The sequence below is a fragment of the Dicentrarchus labrax genome, unplaced genomic scaffold (assembly GCF_905237075.1).
Source record: "Dicentrarchus labrax unplaced genomic scaffold, dlabrax2021, whole genome shotgun sequence".
Classification (NCBI taxonomy): domain Eukaryota; kingdom Metazoa; phylum Chordata; class Actinopteri; family Moronidae; genus Dicentrarchus; species Dicentrarchus labrax.
Genome location: NW_026136717.1, coordinates 8,597,661 through 8,623,259, shown reverse-complemented (window position 1 = coordinate 8,623,259; position 25,599 = coordinate 8,597,661). Strand labels below are relative to the sequence as shown.

Sequence of the window (25,599 nt, the reverse complement as noted above, 5' to 3'; positions counted from 1 at the left end):
CTCATCCGGTAAATGAAGGATCACCTTTCAGTAACCCACTTTAAAGTTGTGTGTTGACAGGATGATCATATTTGCTGTCTAGACTGCAGCCAGCTGAGGAGAAAACCGTGTGCTGAGTCGCTCTATCGCTTTTTCTGTTTTCCAAAGGCTGTTTCTTTCTACTCTATCCCAACTCTCAATTTAACATTCTGACAATGATTAGAAGTTTCAGAACACTTGTTCTCTGTCCTTCTTTCTTTTCCTCTTTCTCTGTCAATCTCCTTGAGGTTGAGTAGAAGCTGCCACCTGTGCATTGCCTTTGGAACAGAGATTGGGTTTCAATCCAGAGATTGGGTTTCAATCTCCACTTTAACCTTTAAAAGTTTCAGTTTTACAGTGATAAATAGTCACAGATTAATTATCTCCCTGCAGTTAAGCAAATCTGACAATAAAACAAAACTTAACAGAGTTTATCACCATTTTGAAACATATGTTGCAGGTTCTGTTCAGTTTCTGCACAGGATCAAACGAACATGCTGGAAAAATTCATTCATGGCCAAACAATGACTGGGCATAGTCGTAGTGAGATTTATGACTGGCTTTTCTGTTTATCTTCACAGTCTTACTCTTTCAGTCATGTTACAGGGGAAAATAAAGACTTTCTCAGACTCTGCAGCCAACATTTCAGCCACCAGACCCCCCGCACACTTTGATTCAGGAGCTTCTCAACCTAATAAACTTACTTAATATTTGTTTATGAGTGCTGACATTGTTGAAGCTCTACAGTACATGTTTGCCATCACATAATAAATATGGGTTAATTTACAAAGGTATGTTAGGTCTTAGCTGTTTAAGACAGCTCTATTCCATCGAAGTAGCTCTTGCTGAGGCCGCCAGGAAAAACACTTCCTTCAGAGAGAACAATTCATCTATGGCCCTCTTGAGGGATAGGGTAAAGGGTGCTGGGCAGGTCAGTCTTATTGCCCACCAACCGACCCTGGCACATACTCATGAAAGTTAAACAAGAGAAAGCGAATACACTTTGGAGTCTGAGATCCGCCTCCTGGGTTGCTTGCTAATTAAGCTGCGTTTGTCTTGGCTTGGAATCAAACTTAATATTGAACCAAGATCCAACATAGTACAGCACTACAGGCGCACAGAGACCCAGATTGACTGAGTGCTGAAAGGAATCACAAGTGTGGCTCCTGGGAGTCTGCAGCCTCCCCATCTTAAGACGTGTTAGCATCATGCATATAGCAAAGGGTGGCCTTTCCATGTTAGAAACCACATTTTAACCTGTCCTGTAATTCAGATTACTGTGAGTAAACCTTGCAGGTGGTTGCATCCACTTTAACTATAAATAATTATGCTCTGACCTCGAACATCCTGTAAAAGTCATCCCACTCTCAGTCTCGTTCATCTTTTCTTTATTATCATGGCTTTTCTTTATTTAAAGGTCAGTGCAACTTTCCTGAGAGGTGCACATTGCAGAAAACACTGGCCAAGGGAGAAGTGATTACAACAATTTTAAGGTTAAAATAAAATGTAATTCTTCTTTAAAGCTAGCCAAATAACCATGGTTTAAAGTAATAATTATACATTTCTGTAAATATGCTTATTCATTTTCTGTGAGTTAGATGACAAGAATCATACCACACTCATGCTGTGAAATAAGTGTGGAGATAGAGCCAGGAGGAAATTAGCTTAGCTTAGCATAAAGACTGGAAGCGGGGCAGACAGCCAGCTTGGCCCCTCTCCAAAGTTTCAAAACCTCTAGAGCTCATAGATTAAAGAATTTCAAGATTTTAGGAAACGCGCTTATTAATTTGTATCCGGTGGAGAGCTTGATGAGAACTACATAAAGATATTAAATAGAAGGATACAACCAGCAGCTGGTTAGCTTACCTTAGCACAAGGACTACAGGGGGAACGGTTAACCTCTCTTTGAAAATCTGTGTACTTGCGCCTCTAAAGCTCACTTATCAACATGTTCTATCTCATACAAAAATCTGACTAAATTTTAGATTGTGTTTCAGAAAGTTTTATAAGTCTGTGTGTACAGGTTGAACAAATTAAAGTGATTTTTGGACAGAAGCTAGCTGTTTCACCCTGCTTCCAGTCTTTATGCTAGGTTAAGCCCTTCTGGCTCTAGCTTCATATTTAGCATACAGGCGAGAGGCGTACACAGGCGTATCGCTCTTCTCGTCCAACTCTTGGAAAGGCAGCAAATAAGTGAATTTCTCAAAATGTTGATCACTACCAAGGGACCTTATTTGCACCTGTGTGCTGATGGAAAAAACAACCAAATTCATTCTAATGAAACCCATAAAGAGCAACTGAGAAAGAGATGGCGTGAATACAGGATGTGGGAGTGAATACAGTTTGTGTGATGTTTGGTTTTGAAAATCACTCGCTGATGCAAATTCAACTATTTGCTTGAGGTCAGTGCATCATAAATCAAACTGCTGTTTGGTTACAATATGAAATCCAAATGCTGTAAAGATAGCCGTTTGTGGTTTCTAACTACAGTACTGTACGCATGTACCACTGCGTTTACATTCTTGACTTCTAACAGGGTTTCTAAATGGGTTTTCCATTAAGTGTGCCTTTGGGATATAAAAGAGCATGTAAAACACAAAGGCAGACCAAAATACTGTCAAATATATATCACTTTAAGGTACTAGGCAGGGCAAAGTTTACATGAACATTACACATACTAATAAAGAGTTTCTCTGAAAGACAGCATGTCCAGAATGATCTGATCCCCTCTTAAAAGTGAAACTGACCTCTGCCCGCCACTGATCTGTAAGGCTATCCTACACATGTGAATGTTCAAATAAGCCCTCGTGATCCTGCTTTAAAGTGTGATGGTGAGTTCAAGCAGATCATCTGTTTCAAAAGAAATGTCACTATATTTGATCAGTGTTCAAAGGCCTGCTGAATATTCTATATGTTAAGGTCAAAGGCTCATTTAGTCAAGCGTGGAAGCTTGTGAAAGGTACGTAGGGAGGACTTTTCACCTTTCACCTGATGGAGGAGGTCATATATGGGTAAAGCAGAAAAAACAGAGTACAGTCAGGTCAATTACACAATGTCATCACAGCAAATTCACCTCAACATCGCATTCCTGTTAGTGATAACGTAATACCGTTCGAAAACCTTTTATCAATTGTCACAGATTCTGTCTCAAATTGCGCCAGGACCAATCGCATCACAAAGGAATGATGAGATAGGCGAGCTGGACGTCGAATTCGGTGACAACAGCAGCTCAAGCCTCCCTCCGACCCAATTAGATAAACCATCTGGGTGAGAGATCGGCTTAAGAAAACTGCTACGGCCAGGACTCATGTCTCATCAAAGGTGATGACAGAGTGGGAGTAATTCGATGCAAAAAAGCCACCCCACCCTCGAACGTGTGTGAATGGGTGTTAAGTGCGTGCGTTTGCATGTGCTGCCCTGTTTCACATCAAGCTACGCCAGCCCGCCCTCCACTCCCAATGTCCCACGATCATCATTCATTTGTATTCATTACTGAGGTGCTATATGGCTGATTTTTCACTCCTCTGGTGTGTGTGTGTGTGTGTGTGTGTGTGTGTGTGTGTGTGTGTGTGTGTGTGTGTGTGTGTGTGTGTGTGTGTGTGTGTGTGTGTGTGTGTTACGTCAACACACTGCAATGGATTTATTGGCTGATATAGTTTCATCTGACATTCCAATTTCTTTCTTATCTCAGTTGTGAAGTTTAAAATTAAAAAGCACACAGGTGGAGTTGACCAATAAGTGCAGTGATTTCTGATCCGGCACTTACAGGGTCTTCTGGTTTTTGGCTGACATCATGGAGCGGCTCTTCTGGAAGGTGGTCTCGTCGAATCAGAGTGAATTCCCTGATGAACACTGCGTCTCCATCGTTGGCCAATACAGCAACCTGAAACACAAAGATCTTGTCAGATGTGTTCTGTAGGTCATTACAAAACCTTTTGACTACAAACATACACAAAAAAACACAGAATTCTAGGAGAAAGATCAAGGAGGCAGTGTGATGCAGCCAGAGGAGGCTTTCGCCCTGCTGTCAAAACAACACACTTTTGCCTTTAGTTAAGACTTCAACACTTCAAGCAAGGAAGGGGAGGAGCGATGATTGAAATCATGTCGTTATATACTTACTGTACATTGTTTTACATGTGTTTCAAGTACTCAGGGAGAAATTATTTTTGAATCTTTCACATTACACCTACATTTGACCAGCACCTGGATGAATTATACTGCTATGCTTTGGAAAATCAGCTGAATATATGAAAATTCTCCATTAACCTGGGAATTTAAATGCTGACTGATTGAATTAGGAACAATTAGCTGAAGTGGCAACTTGAGTCATTACATGGATGCAAAGCGTTTTTAAATATACAAAACAATGTTTTATTCCTTATTATTGAATTATGAATTGTATGAAATGTGCGGGGTTAAATAAAAAATAAAACTGAACCACACTTAACTCGAGCCCAGTGATGCAACCAGCTCTTTGTTATTCATACCATAGTTTTTACCAGCGGACTTTGTTATTTAACCACTCTACTCCGGAGCAATGGTGACAGTGGGAAACGTAAGTAAAATGTAGAGAAACGTCTGTTTCTGTTTGCAATCATTTACTGAACATTGTGCATTTTTTTCTTTTGGTTTGTGCTCTCAACCGCACATCCCTCTTGATGAGGGGAATCTCTGGAGGAATTCACAGCAGAAGAGATCTGATATCGGAAAACGTAGTAACCCACCTCTTCGAGGGAGACGGGTGAGGGGGGTGAGGGGCATCTTGGATAGGGCCCATTAGCAGCACAGCAGGGCCCGCATTCTCCAGGATGCACAAATTCACAGAGTGGGGGCCCTCAGCTCAGCTGCTCTCCGTGGGTCATAAACACCCTGTAATGCCCCGGGTCAACTGCCTGCCTCCCGGGCCTGTGCCAAGGCAGAGCGATGCAGAGCAGGGGATGTGGGTTTGGGGTACTTGAGGTTTATCACATTGTAGGGGGTTGCAGATTTTTAGTTGTGGGGCTGGGAAAAAAAGTGCTGCTTAGCAACTGCAGCAAAACTTACACCAGCTTTGTGTGGGAAAGACAGAGTGGACTCTTAAATAAGACAAATCAAATCTGGTCTAAAGCCCTACACTCAGCACTGCTTAGCTGCAGTCACTTACACTGTGGAGGCATCTGCAACAATACATAAGTCACAGCAGTAAAATGTGGGCAAAAGCCTCCTCGGGTGACCAAGATCATAATGTACCAGCACATTTTTGGTGGGTATGGACCTACACATGTGGCAGCTGTTGGGCCACAAAATAACAATTAGGTTTATCTGTTTCTTCAACAATGAATAAAAGATAAAAATTTTACTATTTATAATTAGCCACCTGTAAAGTGGTTGTATGCAGGGGAGCGTGAAAACTCATCTTATACCTGTGAGAAACCGGTAAAATACATAGCTTGAAATTCAATATAACGCATGTTTCTCAGATTGACTTGACAGTTTAAAGTCTTCTAAACTATAGACCCCAGAGACCTTAATGCATTTAGCATGGGAAACCAAATAACTGATATGAAACACCTTTATCAAAATAAAGCCTAGTATTGGATGACAGCATATAACATGAGATCTCTGCTGACATGGCTAACGTTGCACTGAAGCATGTCCTCCCTGCCACTGATGCTGAAAATTAAAATGTTGCACAACTACAAGCCAGAGGTAAAGCAAACATAAGTCAAGCATACGAATCTTATGTGAAGCTCTGTTTATGTGCTCGTGTGTGTGTGTGAGTGTGTGTGTCAGCTAAGATGTACTGAAAACCACTTAAGTGACCAGATGTCCTTGCTCAAGGCTAAATGGAGGCCCGGTTGAGATGAACATACTGATTGTCTGTTTCTCAAGAGATCTTTTCTCCCTATGCGCAGAAATTATTTTCTCACACACTCTTAGTGTCTTAACACCAGACAAATCTGACAACCATTTCCATGTCATTTTCCATCAAGTTTGCATCCATCCTCCCTAAAAGGCGTGTGATATGCTGGAACCAGACTGAGCCACAGGCTAATGTTGAATGACAGCTAAACTCTCCCTCGCTGGAGTCTTAAAAGGGGGATCTATCAAACTTGTTTCCCTGAGCAAACAAGCTGGCTGTCCAGTGCCAATGTCAAGCATCCTGCATACCCCCACTGGACTAAAACATTAGGATCTGGCAGAGGATTGAATATTTCCAAAGAGGGGCCAAGTACTTGGTTGCGCTGTCATGTAAAGAAAGGGGGTTGATGACACTGACAGCATCCCTTACTTGAAAACTTTATCTCCTATGAAATACATTTATATACTACAAATCAGCTTTGTCAAATATTTTCTTAACATATTTTCTGCCTGGATTACATTCACTGGCATTTTTTTCCCTCAACACAGGAAGTGTGGCATTCCTATCCCGCAGATAAATTGTAGAGAGGAGGTAAAAGGAAATATAATGGGTTAGGTCAAATACTGAAAATGTCAACGCATCCTGTGTCATGCTCCAACTCACTGTTCACTGTATTTAATGAAGACCATGATGTTTCCCTAACATTAAAGCTGCTCTCATTAGCAACACTAGCAGCTTCGCTCTAGGTTGGTCCACTACTTTGGTTCAAAATGAAAACATCTCAGCAATAATTTAATGGATTTTCATGACCAGGCATTCACTGTCTCCAGAGGATGAATCATAATGACTTTGATGATTACATGACGTTCTACTCTTATCTAGCGCCACCACACAAAAAACCTGTATGCTAATGACAAGGTGCAAAATGACAGACCAGCAAAGTTAGCAATTCCAAATGAATGCTACAGCTGCAACATGTCTGCTGGATGTGAAATAGGAAACTGTTTGCTAACATTTACAATTCTATAAGGTGATAATATGTCAACGTTGTGTTTATAGCTTGGTGCATTGCCCCCAAGTGGCCAAAAGCAAAAAAAAATTCAGATTGAAACAAGATCTTCAGCTGCCTAAACATAATCATACAACAATAATTACAGTTTAGTTGCCAGGAGCACATAAAATACGTTCACAGTTTACAGATACACTCAAATGCTTCCTCATTGTTGATTAAAAAACATAATCTGGATGGCATATGTTTCCTATAAAAAGTTGCATGCTATTAATGTAATCTTTAGGAGACATGGTTGTTATTTGAAGTCCTGTGAACTCTGGGTTGATGGCAGGAGCCCACTTTAACACCAATACATGGACTCTCTTCTAATGAGTGTGTTAGATTCTGTTCAAAGCATGCACTAACTCAAGCAATGTTTGAGTTTATTTGAAATGAACATGACAGAGGTTAAGAAAACACACACTCCTGGTTTGTTGGGCCGCCCATGATTGAAAGAACTAACTCCAACGGGTATCCCAGTCACCAAAACTACACTACGTGTGTGAGTGTGTGTGAGTCAATGTGACAAAGGGCAAGGGTGAAAGTAAAACAGGGAACCAGGCCGGTGATTCATTAACCTCCAAGGCGAGTTTGATTTCAAAGAGCACGTCTCAAGCAAGGAAGGGGAGAGGAAGTGAACTCAGGGGTAAGTCGGGTCTTCAAAAGCACATAATCAACAGTAATAACACCAACCTGATATTATAATTGAGCTTTCCTATAACGTGGTGCCAGCTTCCATTGTTTGGGTGGAAACTGTGAAAAGTGAGTGACTTTTACCATGCTACACTAGCCCAAAACCTAGACTTATGTTTTGCGCACTGCTGCCTTTGATTAATAAGATTCTGTCCAATGTTTAGATAAGAACACCCCTTTTTCAAGACTGGCTCCTGTCTGAATGAAACCTAAGAGGAAAAGATATTTTTGCTAATCCACTTTCAAGGGGATTTATGTGAGCTTTCACTTAACACATTTTGGAGGAGGAAACATTGTGGCCTTCTTTTCCTCTCTTTCTCTGCTCCTCTTACATAAGCTAGGAAAAAGGGCGCCCTTCTTCTCATCCGAGGTCTTTCACCCTATCTGTCCACGGCCCCCACACAGCGATCCGTTAGAGAATCAGTCCGCACTCCTCATGTGGAAATATGGGATTATGATGTACTTAGTTTATATATTTTCTCATTACAGACCAAAACCCACAGCGACTTCAGAATTTCAGGACTGATAAAAGGTAAGATTTCTAAAGGCAATATCAGAGTCTTGGCTCGCCTCAGGCAACAAGACACACTCAGGCGTAAAAGAGGAAGAAAACACTGATGGTTACAATTTTCACTTAAAGCGATACTTGCAATGAAGCTCATGAATAAGTTCTCTGGGAAACTAAATAAAACTGAAAGACCACTTTCATCACATTCTCTGATTCCTGATGGATTGTTTAGTTATCTTAATGTTCTTCCTCAGACTGCCTTTGAAGATGTACCTTCTCCCCAATTCCTCTGCCAGATTTCTCTCAACTTGATTTACATGTACTGATATCTGTCTCCAAAGTGCAGTCTGTCCTGCGAGTATGAGGAGAAGAGTGGCAAGGAGCTCAACTTGTCTCCATTGCTGCCCTCTTCAACTCCCACCACTTCTCATCTTGAACAGAAGAAGGAATGAAGCCTCCGGGGGGAAAGAAATCTACCTTTGATAGATGAAAAATTTTCCGGCCGCTGTCATCACATCCCTCTGCATTCACGCTCTGTTACTCCCATGTTTTAATGTCTCATAACGATGCGTGGCACCTTCCTAATGACGCATGAGCACTTCTTTGACACAGCCTTTTAAAGTCTTCATGAAACAGCAGGATATATTTTCAGTTGAAACAAGATACTGGTGCAGAACATAACACAGGGGAAGATCAGTTAAAAGTGTGAACCGAATGCAAGAAAAAGCAGCTTAAATTGATGGCAGGAAGAGAGTGATGTCAAAAATCTTGAATCTGAATTACAAAAATAAATTAAAATGCAATTTATAGTTTTATAGGACACTGTTCAGGCGAAATTGGTGGAAACCAAAACAGACAACAAACTCTAAGTGGTGAGATGTACCTCTCTGGCAGTCCAATGCTTTTACCATGGCTCATTGTATTTTTTGTAAATATTGTGCAATCTGGTGCTCCACACTGCTGCTTATTACTCTGACACTGCATCCCTCATTCAGCTACTTTATATGGATTACACAAGGGAGGGCAAGACAACATTATGACGACAGTAGGCCTACAGTTGCATGACCATATGTTGATGTGCTTGGTGCATCGTGCCCAAATATGGTTCATAACTGACAAAAGGATCAAACTGACGTCAGAGAGATAATGTGATAAGGAATTATTTCATTGGGCCCTGGCCACTGCAGATGTCTTGTAAACTTGAGACAGAGAGGATAAGAGTGCAGATGGCGTCAATATCCACAATAAACACAAGACTTTGACCGTGGCTGGCACAAACACAGTTTCTTCACTCCACTCCAGACACTGTATATGACAGGCTGTGCTGTACTGAACAACAGACAGAAGCAATACCACATTCAGATGTGAGGGGTTCACCTCTGCTTAAAAGTCATGGCTCTGGAATCAACCATTTCACCTCAACACTGCAGCCTCCCATCTGTCCAGTACCGGTACAGACATGGTGAAGAAGACAAAAAATATCAAAGCGTGAGTAAAAGGAGCTCCAAAGACTGGTACCCTCCAGACCTGGCCTTTGTGAGGAGCAGGCAGCACATAAGGAGGATGATAACGGATAAAAAGCTCAATGGACTGGTTATAGAGACGTTCCTGACACCTGCAAGAGGTTACTTACAGCACTTTGAGTCAAATTAGCAAATGAGAAGAAAGAGGTGAGAGACATAAGTTTCTTATTTTTCATTATTGTAACAGAAATGCTAGAATAGTTTCAGGTACTGTAGGTTTTGTATTGTATAGTGTGTGTGTGTGTGTGTGTATATATATATATATATATATTAATATTTAAAAAGGAGTATATTAATGAAAAACTTTGAGAACCAGTGTTTTAATGTACCCTACTGGTGCTTTCATTTTTGGAATAGCAAACACCATCTATGTACCAAAAATGTAAAAAAAAATTCAAATGACATGCTTTGCAAAAGCAAAACAAAAAAAGTTTTCAGCCTTACAGTAGTATCACAACTCCAGCTTGACTTCTGCCTGCATACTGTAACACCAAACTCTAGCAGAACAAGGGATGCTTGGATGATTTTGGACATTTATTCTAACTCTTTATGTTCTCTTCTTTTACCTTCTTTTAGGTGCTTAGCTTATCATCTGAGGGGAAGCAGTACAAGACTTCAGCACCTCACAGACTTAACAGTTACTGTCTGTCATTAATACCGTCCATGGTCACTCATCATCAATGTCAGAACTGTCAACATTCACAACATGATGTGGACTATTTAAGACTCTGTAAATATGTATAATATTTTTTGCTACTGCATATTTAATAAATATACTTTATATATGATATAAAAAGGTATACACAAATGGCGTGATTACTAATGTGATCTTTCTCATTGAAATGAATCTGTGATGATATCAGCATGAAAAGCATGAGAAGTAAAGACAATTAGAGAAATTTGGGGGAAAATGCTAATTCACTTTCTTGCAAAGGGTTCAAGAAGATGGACACCACTCTCTTCTCTGTGTGTTAAGTATGGAGCTGAAGCCAGGAGGTGGTTAGCCCAGCTTTAGATAACATAAAGACTGGAAACAAAGGGAAACAGTTAGCCTGGCTCTCTTCAAAAGGTCAGAAGTACTTTAACCAACACCCCTAAAGTTCACTATATAACTATACTATACTACTATATAACATTGTATCTCGTTTGTTTAACCTGTGCACAAACAATAGTGTAAAAATTACCATTTGTGGTTTTCATGTCTTTATGCCAAGCTAAGCTTTCTGGCTTGCACAGCCAATTGAGAGTGGTATCAATCTTCTCATCTAACTCTCAACAAGAAGTTTCCCAGCTCCAGTTTATCATGTACTGTCTCTTCAGTTGAAAAGAAGGAACAAAATAGAAGGTTACAGAAACAGCCTCCCTGTTATTAAGTGTGAGGGATTTTTAGGGTTTCAGTCCACTAAGTGTGTCTCATGCTTTTTCTGTATAAGGCAACAGGATAACTCATCTAAAGAGGTCATCATCGATCATTTTATACCATAGTTGTCACCAGCCATTTTTCTTCAACTTTTGTGAGAATCCCTTTCTGACCGCAGAATATCAGCCTGCAATACAAACAGAGACCAAATACTGTAATGCTCACACCGGCTGTGCCTTTACAATAAATCACGATTCTTCACTCGCGAGCTGACCAGAAGCTGACTGCAACTTGAGCGCTTGACCGGTCCAAGTGTGCAACATTAGCAAGTAGCATATTTCCTGTTAAGTAGACAGGTTAGTCCACCTGCTGACCATGTGTGGGGCCACAATGCCTCATCATGAAGTTTCTACTTTCGTGAGGAGCTAATTATACGTTGGGACACGCCAATGCTGACTTCTCCTGGCTTACAATCTAAACAGATGGAGCTATGAAATCCAGTGCTGAAGCCTTTTGCATCCCATTAGCCAGCAGGGAGACATCTCAATGCAAAAATAGCTTCACCGCTAACTTTAATCTCTGCACCAGACACGGTGTGGTTTTCCCGCTCAGGTAACGACTGCTATTATATTTAATGTGGAGGTTTATAATGAGGCCTTCAAAAGAGTTCTGACAGCTCAAAGAGCAGCATGGAGCACTGTGACAATGCCAGTACCAGTACATACTATAACACCACAAAATCAAAAGTGTTTTTCATAATACAATACACACTATATACCAGAGCCACTGATGAGTTTGTATGGTTCTCTCATAGAGGTATCACTGCAATGCTTGACTGGACAGTGAATGGGATTATTCTGTAGAGTAAGAGCACCATAGTGAAGGTGTTGATTTGATACAGAAAATCAGTGGACTATGAGATCCTGTTTGGCGCCTTTTGAGCTGGTGAAAGAAAAGCATAAGTAAAGCAGCTGGGCAGAAAATGTCATTCTGACTTAGTGGTTGCAGGGCTCCTTAGCGGGCTCGGTTAGGGATCACCAGACTTTAAATTAATTACTTTGAATGAATGTTGATTCATGTCTGCTGGGCGCTTAATAATAAACCAATAAATACAGCTTTAAAATTAGACTATTGGACTGCTGGACTGAGACATACCTAATGGATGTCTTACTTGTGTCAAAACAAGGTTAAATCAGGCCATTTGAATGATACATGAAAGCCTAGCAAGAAGAGTCTGAAGCTTCCCACGGTGATGCTAGTGAGAGCAGAATGACGAAGCAGGGGAGGAAAGGCCAGATCACATGTCATTTCCTGAAACATGCCAGTTCTTCCTGAAACAAGTTTCTGTACAATGCACAGGCGGTATGTCATTTCAGGATTTGAATGTTGAAAAGCTGTTTAGTGAAGTGTTGTGGGTGAGATGTCCATAATGTTCAAAGAGCCAAATACATTTTTAAACTCAACACATTGCTCTTGATGGAGAACATGCAGTAGCTCATTGTGATTATATAAAAGAAGTGAAAAGCACTGACATGGATTTGAGTCCTGAATCATCAAATTCTTTTTATTATTCCCATGTAGTCCAGCGTCATTGGGCCAAGCTCTTTCTCCAATGAGTGAAAGAAAAAGAAGCAGCTGAGAGACCTCAGCTGGACTCAGCATTGACATAATAGCTCTGCTTTAAGGCATCCACCCAGTTTGCATCTTCAATCACACCCACTTAAAGACAAAAAAGCCACTTGTTTCGCTGACTTCTGCCTCTGGTCATGATGGATGGCCTTGGCCCTTTGTTATAGCTGATTCCAGCATGTAACACAGCCAGGAAGGTTATGTAAGAGAGTGAAACTCAAGCGAGCGAGGGTGGACAATCATGACCAAATCACGTTTTCACAGAGAGAGACAGTTTCCCAAAATCATCCATCTTCTTCTCCTCTGTCTTACTGACCTTAGGCTCAAAAGCAGAGTGACCAAATCCATCAGTTAGATTCCCACCAGGAGGACCATCCAAACATTATCAATTACAGTGAGGGGGCAGAGATAGGGGATCTCAAGAAGCCATCTTGGCAGGTATAGACGTTTTACAGATGAAGAGAAATACACTTAAATAAAGGCAGGATCCTATCAAATACAGCTACTCTGTGTGTGGGATGTCTCTGCACTGGTGCCACAGGTTAAAATTACACAAACTTTCATCCATTTATTCATACAAGAGCCTTACCCATCAAAACTACTGTGTACATGAAATGTGTACAGTTGAAAAGTTCCTTTAAAAGCCCTATAAGTAACGTTTCAGCCATGCTAGCAACCTGGCTCGAGGTATGGCAATGTCAGTCTGTTGGTCAGTTCACTATTCAGGCTGAGAGCGAAATATCTCACCAACAATCAGATGGATTGACATACAATTTAGTTGAAGCTCAGTGATTTTGGTAATACCATGACTTTTCTTCTGGGGCCACAAGAAAGTCAAAATTGTCACTTATCCAGTGAAATATCTCAACATCTACTTGATGGATCGGGACACACTTTTGTACAGACATTCATTACTTTTCCTCTTTTGCCACCATGAGGTTGGTATTTATGATTTTTATTGAGATATCTCAATTATTGCAATTTGCAATGAAATTTGTCACAAACATTCATGTCCTGCTTGGAACTGTAATAGCTATGGTGATTTTTCATCTAGCGCTATGATCAGGTAAAATTTCTTATTTGTCAAATGCTTCAGTCTAAATACCTGCAAAACCAGACATTTTCCATTAGCTTGTCTTTAATCGTAATTGGCGTATTAAGTGAAATTTTGTCTTGTTGATATCTGTCTAAAATACTGTATATCTGGAGTACAATAGTGTATGACCAAGTGTGAAACGCCTGCATTCAGTCCAATATCCAAGCTATACACACACACACTGTAACCAACTCTGAAAACATCACTGAGAACCGTCCCTGCTGCATAGTGAGAGATTGAACGCTGCATACTATCACATTAACACAACACTGGCAGCAGTCCAACCATCAGACATGGACAGAGAGGAGTCTGCAGCAGCTGTGTGACAGCTCTCCCTCACAGCTTTTCATTAGTCCGATTGATTGATTGGCCCATCTGCAGACTCTCTCCATTGGTGTTAAGTAACCGTGACCGCCGACTTCTTTCAGTAATTAAGCTGTGTGTGATGGCGAGTGTGTGAACACAGGACCGCCCGCCGCAACAAAGATGGATGGTGTAGTGGTGTGTTCAAGAGAGCCCTAGCCAAGCAGTGGATTTCAGTTGAGAGTTTCAGTCATAACCATATACTGCACACACACAAATACAAACATCTGTCCTCCTTCATCACATCACTTCACAGAAGGATTAAAATTGACAGCTGGGTGGTACAATTACAACACAATGTTCCACACGTAGTGGGCCAATGGGTTCACTGTTCAGTACATGTGTGCTGCTGCACGACTGATTCAAAACACCAGGGTAATTTCACACATAAAGGTGACTGTCACTGAATGATTGATGAGAACAGTTTATATGGAGTTTTGTAGTGGCGCCCCAGAACTTCTATTTAAACTCTCTATTCAGGCTTTAGTAATTTCATTCGTTAGAGAGGTGAAATTAAATATTTTGTCCCTTAAATTAAAAAAATATTTTGATATGGTACAGTTTACTAGTTTTACTGCAGTCATGCTATAGTTTAATATGACATTCAATATCATGCTCTAGTTAATAAGGTTCAGTAATTTATGTGAACCAAACTGCACTTTTTAGTTGGAGAACAAACATCTCATCAAGACTATGTAGGAGTACAAGTTTGAGATCTCTCAACCAGCTGATTTGATGAGTATGAAGTTCATACTGACCTGGGAGCTCAAATGTAACATTTTACTGGAGTCTTCAAAATAAACAGAAATGTTATCTCACATGAAAATGATTCTGAAGTGTGCTATTCTGCTGCACTTTAGTGTGTCTTTTTAAAACTCTGCTGAAACACATTTGGGAAATTCCACCCCTTTTTATGTATTGTATCTAAAATGTGAAAAAAACATACAATAAAAGTAATTTAGAAAATTGAATTCCTTTGCCAATATATCATAAAAATGTGTCTTTACAGTAATATTTCTGTTGAATGTGGCTTATTTTTGGAGGCCAAAAATCAAGTAGCACTCTCAAACCTGGTCATTTTTCCAATTATATCCATTTATCCAATATAACATCCCATTGTAAGCCTCTGCAGAATTGACAGTGGCAATGTCCCAAACATGGATCCCTCAATGAAATGCATGCAAAGCTGTCCATGCCAGACCTCCCAGAAGACCAGTCCCATAATCGATGTTTTCCTTGAAATAGACAAAGAACAAACCTGGCGAGCTGTTGGCCTGAATCATGACCACATATCACCAAGGGCCAAACAGATTCAACCTTGGTGGTGCTCCGCAAGGTACTGCACTGTACTCTTTTACTAATAGGTGCGATCGAGAGAAAATTTGCAATCTATGAAGACCCCATTCTTATACCTCGGCGAGGGCCAACAAATTTGTTCCGCAGAGTTTCCTAAACTGTTTCCGCCGACATCAACATTCACCCTGGTCCTCTCCAGAGCGCCGTCTGCGGTTACCCCTGAATCGCTGTTGCATTCCTGCTCCCAAATTAAGCCCCTCATTTGCGGAGTTGCCTGACCATCGAACAATCTTAATTTCCATATTCTGTGGCATTCTCGAGCCCTGATCTCATCTGGCTGGCAGCGAGGCAAATAATGAAATGCTGCCCTGCTTGTAGCGTGGCATCTTTAACAACCCAGCCCTCCGCTCCATAATCCACACTCCATTCTTCAATTGTGTTTTGCATTACTTGAAGCCAGCTGCACACTAGGCACAAAGTGGAAAGAATTTTGGATGTTTACCAGTAAGTTTTCTGCCTGTTTCTTTCTTTTCAATTGCTTTCTCTTTGCAGTGTGTTCATGATAGTGGTCAAATCCGTCAACACTCAGGAGCTGTAGCCATGTGTATGTCCTATTTACTGATTAAAATGAATGTTACAGCTTTAGCTCTGAAGCATATTTATAAATTGTAGAACCCAAATCATCAAATTATGTTCCGGAGGGATTTTCTTTGAGAATTTTCTCAGAATGATACATGACCATAGGCTGGTAAACCCATAATTAAGTTTATTACATTAAGTGTTGGCTTTCCTCATTTTTGTTCTGCCATACCAACTGATGATTCATCCTAGATATGGATCTATTTAATGAGGACATGTTTCTTGTGAACTTGCAGTACAGTACAAGTATAAAAGCCTCTCTATGTATGTCAGTCACTGCAGATTGTGAGAAATCCAAAAGAAATCATCCGAAACAAAGAGAGGGGCCAGATGTGTAAATGATGCATACAATCCCCATGCCAATCCCCACATAAACTGGTATTAAAACTGAATATGATGAGGGTTTACAGGCACATGTGACATATTAATGCTTGGGCTGCTATAAATAGTAGCTGTGCATAATGACTGTTAAAAGTTTTGCAGGAAGAAAGCAAATAGCCAACTGAGGGCATGTCTACATCTACTTATGATTAACTGTGGGAGTGGAAGGCTTGTCAGGCTTGTCCACATTTATGAAGCAGAACCATGAGTTCACATGGCCTTATAAATCTGACTAAAAGAATTTATAAGGATATTTCTGTGTTGAGTTGACAGAGTGACAGTGACAGAGTTTTATCCATGTGACCCCAGGTGAAAAGAAACACCTGGAGAGATAAATGCAAATCTATATAATCCTATTCAGAGCTTTTGACAGATGCCTGTGTGCATCTGGCAAAAGCTTAGAACAGGATTCTCGAATCTCCTTATCCTTTGCTTTAACTAAATAGAAGGAATTTTAAGCTTTTTAAGAAGATCATATTCTGACATAGTGCATTTCTATTCTGAACAAACTTTCTTATTACACACACACACACACACACACACACACACACACACACACACACACACACACAATACACTTTCAAATATACAGCCAACTTTGGCCAGGAAAGTGTCGTGTTTTTGTGAACAGTCAGGTTCACATTGTCCTACTATACCAGAACAAATGCTAACAATAACATGATTCACGTTTAAAAAAGGACCCAAGTCTCCATCTGGCAGACGCTCCCAGACATCCCCACTTGACTCGACATTCTCCCGCAGCCAAACAGACCACAACATCATCGTCGCTCTGACAGAAGAGCTGGGGAAACCCAGTGATTTGTCTAGGGTCTCTAAATATGACAATCACCCCAGGGAACTATATCTGAGACGCGCACAAAAGATCAGAGGCAACAATGTATTCCCCACCGGACTACGATGACACCGTCAACACAATGTGACAGCTTAATGTTGTCTATCAATTGTCTTGTCAATATGCAGAGATTCCAGTGGGTGCAATTACCCCAAAAGATTGACAGACAACAACCCAGAGAGGTGCTCTACGAAAAAAAGGAGCAGAAAAAGATCGCTCAGCGAAGGTCAATCTGCTAGCAAGAATACCTTAATTACGCAACCCTAAAAAAATGCATTTCAGCATGACAGACACGCAGATATTGAGTGTCTTGAGCCTCGTTTGTTGATGCCAATAATGGAGGATGATTGCCAAGACTTGCGACAATGATAGCACGTCAAGAAAAATTATTCAAACATCCCTGTCATACTTGTGTAATTGCTGGCGAGAGGGAATGGTTTGATGAATGACGTCCCTGACATCTGGGACACAGCCAAAGTGGCGTTTGAAGTGGAGGGGGGGGTGATGTGCGGGTGAGTGGGTGAGGGGGTGAGTTGGCACATTTCGTCCTCCACATTCCCTTTGTATTAAAGAGACAGATCGGAGGCGCCATTTGAACTCTTAAACACGCCATGGGAGATTTGTCTGACATGTGTGAGTCCTCTACAGGGGTCCCTGTTTGGCTAACTTTATGCCTGTGTGTGTGTGTGTGTGTGTGTGTGTGTGTGTGTGTGTGTGTGTGTGTGTGTGTGTGTGTTAGACTGTCCTTGTAAATTATGTAGTGTGCACTCTCTGGGTCTATGGTAGTATTCCTATAGGGATTTCCAGGTTTGCTGTAATGTTTATGTTGCATTCTTCCATTTTTAAAACACATTTTCCTCAGATTTTCTGCTTGCATGTAAATGTGCCTGCAAATTCCGGGAACTGACGTTTGTTTATCGTATTCAAAGCATGGCAGGTCATTCCCATATAGGCCCAGCGACAGTGAGAGACAGCATAGCGCATGTTTGTTTTTGCATTAGGGCTCCCTGTGGGCCGAGCCGACAAGTGTTCTGTTATGTCAGGAAAATCATTTAGCTCCAAAGCAACAGCGGAGCCAAAAGTAGCTTCTCCTGCTGTCTACCACGGTCAGTTTAAATATATTGTGAGGGCATGGGGGTTCATCGGAAATGGAAAGATTCAGCTGTCAGGGTGTTACTGCACTGATCTCACCCAAAACTATTGAAGAAATTCTTTCCCAAACAAACTATTGTCAGTTAAGATAACACTTAACTTGTTCCAACAGTGGTGCAGTCAGAGCGACGGTTTCCAAATATGTGGCGAGAATTACTCAGCATTCTTGAATTAAGTGTTGTTCCTCTGTGTGTTCAACTTAATCTGTGTGTTTGACTAATTTTATGTGCTTGGCCTTGAATGTAGATTAACTGCAGTGTGATTTTTACGAGCAAAACGTGTTGCCTTCTAGGACACACTGAAGACACTGACTATTTAATGTGTGTTTTTGTGTAGCTGGAATCAGATACTTGTGGTAATATTCTTTACTCAACATTTAAGGAGAAAAAGAGACCGAGTTAGACTGAGAATCAAGGTTGCAGCCATTAAAATGTCAGCTCATGTCTGCAGCATGAGCAGCCTCTCTGCTTGTCAAGCTGATGGCAACGTGATAGTCCGTACTTTTCCCCTCCTACTGCCTTTGTTCTGCTAGAACGAGGTAGGGAGCAGGCTTTTGTCAGCAGACACTGGTAAACAGATCAAATGCACATCAGCTACGCACAGAGACATAGCTTGACACAATTGATCTTTCATTTAATGACTTTATCAGTTCAGTAGGGTTGCAGCTTCCAAGCTTGTAAGTTCAGCTTGTGAGCCATTGGAAGTCTGTGCAATGTCAGATGGTTGTATTACCTGGAAACATATTCAAGATTAAGGGGAAGTTACACAACGATCCAAGTTGGAAATGGAAAATTCAGTTTATAGTACTACTTCTTAACTTCGCAGTTTTGGCCATTGATTCTTTTGGTTATGATAACATTGTAGTCAGTAAAGTAAATGCTGAGATCTGAGCTACAAAATAGATCAAGTTGTAAACAAACCAACAGTCAGATTCAAAGCTGCTCTAATCAGTAGTTTTATATTGAAAACACATCAACTGTGTGTAATATGTAAGAAAAACATGACATTATCCCGCTTACACCATAGTTATGTGTATACAAATGCTTGTCAGGTAATAAAATGTCAATATTGTGTTTATAACTTATTTGCCTGCCGCCCAGTTGCAGTTAGTGTAGGTTTTAAACACTTTACTTAGAAATAGAACCAAAAGCGAGTGCACCCTTGTGAATAAATCCACAAAAATAAGGTCCCACTTGTAATAAAGTGGAATTATCCTTTAAAGACTAGGATGACCTGAAGCACCAGAGGTTATTGGAGGTAACAGAACTGGCTGGGCGCTTATGTTCATATGGGCTGGACCCTCCTGACAAAAACATTTTTTTGCCCGCTGTCTGTGTCGACTGGCCCACGATCGAGTGGCTCGCATCCCCTCTGTGTTGACTTTGGTGGTTCTCCTTCAAACAAAATGGATACTTACTGTCACGCCAGAGTTTTAGGAAGAAAAATGAGCAAGAGGCTGAGAAATTAAGCTGACAAGCAGGGGAATGTTCACACGAGGGAAATATAGAAGACAGAGAAGCCACAGTGGTGCGTTTGTCAGCCTTGTTCAGCCTGGCAGCGGAGCTCATATGTACAGAGGAAGGTGGCTGAATATGTGCTACTGAAATGAAACGAAAAAAGAAATAAGAAAAAACTCAAGGCAAGGCAAATAATTGGATTTGGCTCAGCCTGAACGTGAGTGTGTGCTCAGCAATGCGGCTGTGTTTGCACAGCTGGAGCGTGTGCCCAGGGTCATCTCAGCAGGGAGCAGGGTTTGGCACTGCCGGGCACAGCTACAGTACAAGCCCGCTGAAGAATCACTGGACGCCTCCCTCTCCCTGTTTCAAAAACGCACAAGAAGAGAAGAGCATACTGACAAAACACCATTTCAGCTATGGGAACTCATTCTTATCAGCTGTGGGGCAGACTAACCTGGCTCTCGTGTAGTTCTGGCATCATATTGATACATAAAAAAGGAAACTTTTGGATTCTATCATATCATAGCATGTTTCCAAGTCTCATCTGCTGGGCACCAATGGACTATGTTTGATGGGAGACAGCATGAGCACACAGCGGACTGAAATAAAGACTGCATATGATTTATTTTTCCCGTGTAATCATCAAACATTACCCATGCCTTTCTTTTGAACTGGTAGTGCATAAAGAAACTTCCCTGATATTATTACAGTACTGATGCCTTCCCCAAAGAGCCATATAGTTCAACTCTCAATGGGAAAAACTTGACAGGTTAGCTGGCTAAAGCAGGTAAGTTTCCCTCTATGAGATGAGGGATTTGCCTCTTAAAACTTGCTGGCTGTGGTTTCAGTTTGTGTAAGAAATGTAATTCTTTCAGAGTGAAGAGCAAACCCCTGGTGGCATGAAACCTAAGAGCATCCAAGTGGTTGGAAGCTGTCTTTCAGCAGTGCTAAAATCAGCACAAGCTGAGGCACTGAACCAAGGTTTATTGTCAGGAGGAACAGGTATGACATGAGCGTGTGGTGCATCTGCACACTCTGCGCTCTCCCTCTCCATCCTGCAGGAATATACAGCTTTGCAGTGATATATCATGCTCGACTTACAGCGCTAACACACACAAAGACGAGAGGATATCACATAAATCATTTAGTTTAGCTTGTGTTACTTACACGCAGTCAGAAGTCAAAAAATCTCGAGTTAATGAACTACAGTATGAATGTGCATCAGAGAGATGTAGCTACCAGACCCTTAAACTGAAAATCAGAGGGTCCATTAAGTTTTGGACCGTACACAATGACAGAACAGATAACACTACCTCTAAAATGAATGGAATAGTATTACACCCCAACATAACAACTCATCTACTTATGGAAATATAATACCATGCTTCTTATCAAAGACATTCAGGCCACCTAAATAGCTGCAAAGCTTTTTTACAGACAACCTCAGAATTAAAGACATAGTACTTTAAATACTGGAGACATTTGAGACACTAAAACCCAATAGTGGCATCCTCAACTCCATTGTGATCGAGATTCTCTGGCCATGAAAGGGTTTCTTTTTTTCTTACATTAAGAAAGTGGCTTTCAAAAGGCACACACCCCTCTTAGAAATTCCTGACAGAATTGACTTGCACTGGCATCTTGAGTTTCAATCTGATAGCTCCAAAATTGCTTCTGCAACCAAAACCTTCAAAATGTGGTCCAAGCAGCCCTTCCATTGTTGTTGGCGTGTGTAACAGAGATGGCTTCACATTCTGCGGGTTTCACATTGGCTACAGATATCCAGGTGACACTGAGAGATCCTGAGGGTAAATCTCAAGTCAGGTGAAACCAATGAAAGCCTCAAGTACAGCTTTATAGCAACCTGGTGCCGCTACCAAACACCCCTGTGTGCTTTGGAACAAGGGCACGACCTCTACAAAAACCTTCAATGCCACAAATCAGTACACAGGCCAGTGTTTCTTTTAGTTTCTTTGTCTTGATTCTACCTTGATTGCGGCTGGGGGGGGTTTCCAAGTGAAAAGACAATCTAACATCTCAGTAATGCCAAGAAATCACAATATCCAAATAAGTTGCATTTGGCAAAGTAACTTCTGATATTGATACAGGTGGCCTCCCAAGCTGAACAATGGCAGTTCCAATAACAGATCCCCTTGGAAACTGAACAGCCTGCCCTTGGCCTGGCTCCTATATTTCTGTTTCCAAGGATTAGAAAACCAACTGGACCCCTGAGATTACCCTGGTGCCCGTAAATGTGATGCCTCTAGCAGGTGGACAGGTAGTGAGCACTCTGTTAATCTTTAAGAGTTAGGTGGGCAGGAAGAAGGGAATTATGGGTCACAGAAAGGACAGAGAAGTGAAGACATGTGCGGTGTGTTGGGGTGTGTTGTCAGTGACGACAGTGTTAACCAGCTATAGTGATCATTGAGAGGGAATGTATTTCATTGCCTTTCATTTTGGCCAATACATTTTTGAGACTAGTACAGATCACAACTCATCACTTCTAGTGCTACATACTATACAAACTCAATGAAAATGTGAAAGACAGACAGATGTGTGAAATCATACATTTACACTTCTGACTGGTGAAACAGTATTTCCATCTGACACCACATCTCTTCTGCAGAAGTTAAATTAGGTGCTAGTCCTGTTGAGATATGAGATAAGATAAGATAGTCCTTTATTTGTCCCACAATGGGGAAATTCCAAAGATAACTACGTAGTTAGCTAACATCACTAATTCTAGGAGAATTTATTTTTGTTTTTTTTATTTATGGACGAAAGGCAATGTAATGCAAGCTAGCAAGCCAAGATTTATGCAGATGTAGGCTAACCAGAATTAACCATTATCAGTGGCTGAGGATGTAAGGCTTTCAATTGGCTGCATGACTTTGGCATGTCGCCATGGTCTCATTTCGAACACCATCAAACCGAAAATATTTGTACACCTCTCTTTAACATTGTGCTTTGCACCGTTGCTTCAGCAAAGCTGTTCCGCCATTGCCGATGTCAGTCAGTCATTAACTGGTTGTTTTATGATCATTTTGAGAGGCTCCGTCATTAACAATGAGCCTCCTTCACACACACCTCACCTGCTGTACGCAAGTTGTGCAACTTTATAAAACTTACTGTGGAAGAAAGTCAATAGACACACATACAGGGAGAGGGAAACAGAGAGGCGGGGCAGGGCAAGCAGGTGTGTGTGTATGTGTTCGGAGAGACCAGAGTAGGTATGTGTGTGGCTTGTGTGGAAAAGAGTTACGTTACTGAAGGTGATTATTGTTGTCAGAGAATTAAGAAGTGAAATAAGTAAATAAGAACAGATATACACCCTGTCCGTCATACTTAAACTGTCATCCTGTGGGACACACTGGCATGGCCATTTTCAAAGGGATCCCTTGACCTTTGATCTCAAGATACCTGAATGAAAATAGATTCTATGGGTACCCATGAGTCTCCCCTTTGCAGACATGTCCATTTTATGCTAATCCCTTGCAGTTTTGGGCAAACACCATGCAGTTTTTTTTTGCATGTGGTATAAGTGTGTTATTTTGACACACCCCTAGTCATATTATCTTACTTCAAGCAGACTAAATGTAGACAAAATGTCAGTTTTTGTTGACTAAAACTGGTTCAAAACTAACAATAATGAGATTTGACTAAAACTATACATTTTTGGCAATAAACTTAATCCAATTCACATGCCAAAACGCCATTTAGCTAACTTTCATTATACCTTTGTTTTCTATCAAATAGCCAAATTTGTACCATCTAAAGTACATGTTATGTTGTACGAAAGAAGTTTTACCTGGTCAACATTCAAATGTTGGCCTGATCTTTGTGTACATTTAAATAATGATTTTGCAGTTTACTTTCCTTTAACATCTCTCTCTACGCTTGACCATTTCTATCAACAACAGAAATGGTAATAAACCATTTATGGCGTGAAAACTCATTTAAAACTCATATTCAGTGGTCACAGTCTCTTGGATCACGAGCTCAATAAATTTAAGGGTAATAAAATGTTTTCCGTCTAATGAAAAAAAAAAGACATTAATAAACTGTGGAGTGAGTTTGGCACAACAATCTGTGATATTCTCTGGTTCTAGTTTCTGACTTTTAAAACCATTATTACTGGGAATCCTATTATTTCAGGGCTGCTCTTTGCTATGTGTGCTATATACACAGCCACTTGTTTCTATTGCATTTTGGTTGCCTGAACCTTGGTACCAGAGTAAATGTTACCCTGAGAGGGACAGAAAGAGTATTACTGCCACTGAGCAGTGTTACTGATGAAATAAGAGAGAAAGAGAGGAAGTGAGCACAAAGGGCCGTGCACACAGCAGCATTATGACAACAGCTGGGTGTGCCTGATATTAATGAGACACAAGTGGTGGATCTGCCCTGATTCACTTGCGTCATCCAGATAACTGGGGCATGCAAGTTTCGGTGAGGGTCTGGGAGCCAAGCTGGCTTCTTATGTACAGTCAAAGCCCTTGACTTGCACAGCTGGATCCAGAAGTCTGACCAATAACCTTTGACATGTCATACACTCATTGGCAGTCACAAAGCCCAACCTACATGGGAGTTCTGCTGTCCTGTACATGTGTGTATGTGATTAGTGGGTTCATTTGCACTGTTAAATCTGGGAACTAACTGGCCGAGCCTCTGCAACAACCTGGATTAGTACAGCGGAAAGAAAAGCAATCCATCCTTTGCCCTGGATCATCACATAAAAGTGGGGAGATGTCCTTCCAAATTTATCTCAACAGTTGGAAACTTTGTCAGTAACTAGCTCAGTGCACATAGGGGGTACAGCTCCAATCAGATACCATTGTAAAATTAGGTTCTAAAGTTTGTTGAAGTGAACAAAAATGACTACTACACTAAATGGATAATGAGCGTGAATAATCCTCACCGTCTTTGGAATAAAAAAACTAAAGTTGAGAATGTGCTTACCTCTGGGCTACTACCACCATATTTCTTTTTCTCTGTCTTTTCCTCTCACAGTGGTGGAAGAAATCACAACCTCACTCTGCACTGCGCTGCAGAGGAAGAGGCAACCTAGAGGGTGGGGTCCTTGCAGGGCGTGCACACACACACACCTATGGCCTATGGATGTGCCATGCACTGGTCATCTGTCTCCCTCTTTCTCATTTACACTCTCTCCCAGTTTGACCTGAGAGGAGCAGGAAGCCTGGGAGCCGAAGAGCCAGGAAAAGGGAGAGGCTGAGTATGAACCCCCAGACCTAGGAGCAGGGCTCAGCGGGAGCTAAGTGAGTCAACCAGTGGGCATGTAAGGCCACACTGTGAAGCTAAGCCGAAACTGCTATGAGTGTACACAGACCAACGGGAGGAAATGAAACAAGGATTCATCATGTAAATATATCTCTACACTGCTTGCTGGGCTTTCTTAATAAGCACAAACAAAGGGAGACATAAATCAAATATGTCAGGTAGATAAAAATATATACAATTAAATGAAAAGATAGACATGTAAGCTCACACTTGCCTATTTACTTTCTGAGCAAACCAAAAGATAGTGGCATGTCGGAGCAAGAATCTCCCAAGGGTGCATTACAGACACACATGGATGCACAGATAAAAGTAAAAAAAGAAAAATGTTAAAGACGAGCGAGACAGTTTTGGCACACATTGTTGAACATGAACCTACATCCTCCACTGTACCTCAAGGCAGTGTGTCGGCCTTACACACCTGCACACAGCAGCAGATC

The 25,599-nt window shown here is 41.1% G+C and overlaps 1 protein-coding gene and 1 long non-coding RNA gene across 2 annotated transcripts in view; one reads left to right on the top strand and one right to left on the bottom strand.

Moving 5' to 3' along the window:
- The window catches only part of LOC127379471 (ADAMTS-like protein 1), a 92,740-nt gene that overhangs the window by 54,524 nt on the left and 12,617 nt on the right, over window positions 1-25,599 (bottom strand). Inside the window, exon 2 of the mRNA XM_051429097.1 lies at window positions 3,785-3,901. Within this exon, the coding sequence (XP_051285057.1) occupies window positions 3,785-3,901 (117 nt within the window). The remainder of the gene's footprint in view (window positions 1-3,784; window positions 3,902-25,599) is intronic.
- On the top strand, window positions 8,401-10,438 carry LOC127379483 (uncharacterized). Its single transcript, XR_007888311.1, has 2 exons — window positions 8,401-9,785; window positions 10,215-10,438. It is a non-coding gene; the product is annotated as an uncharacterized LOC127379483 (long non-coding RNA).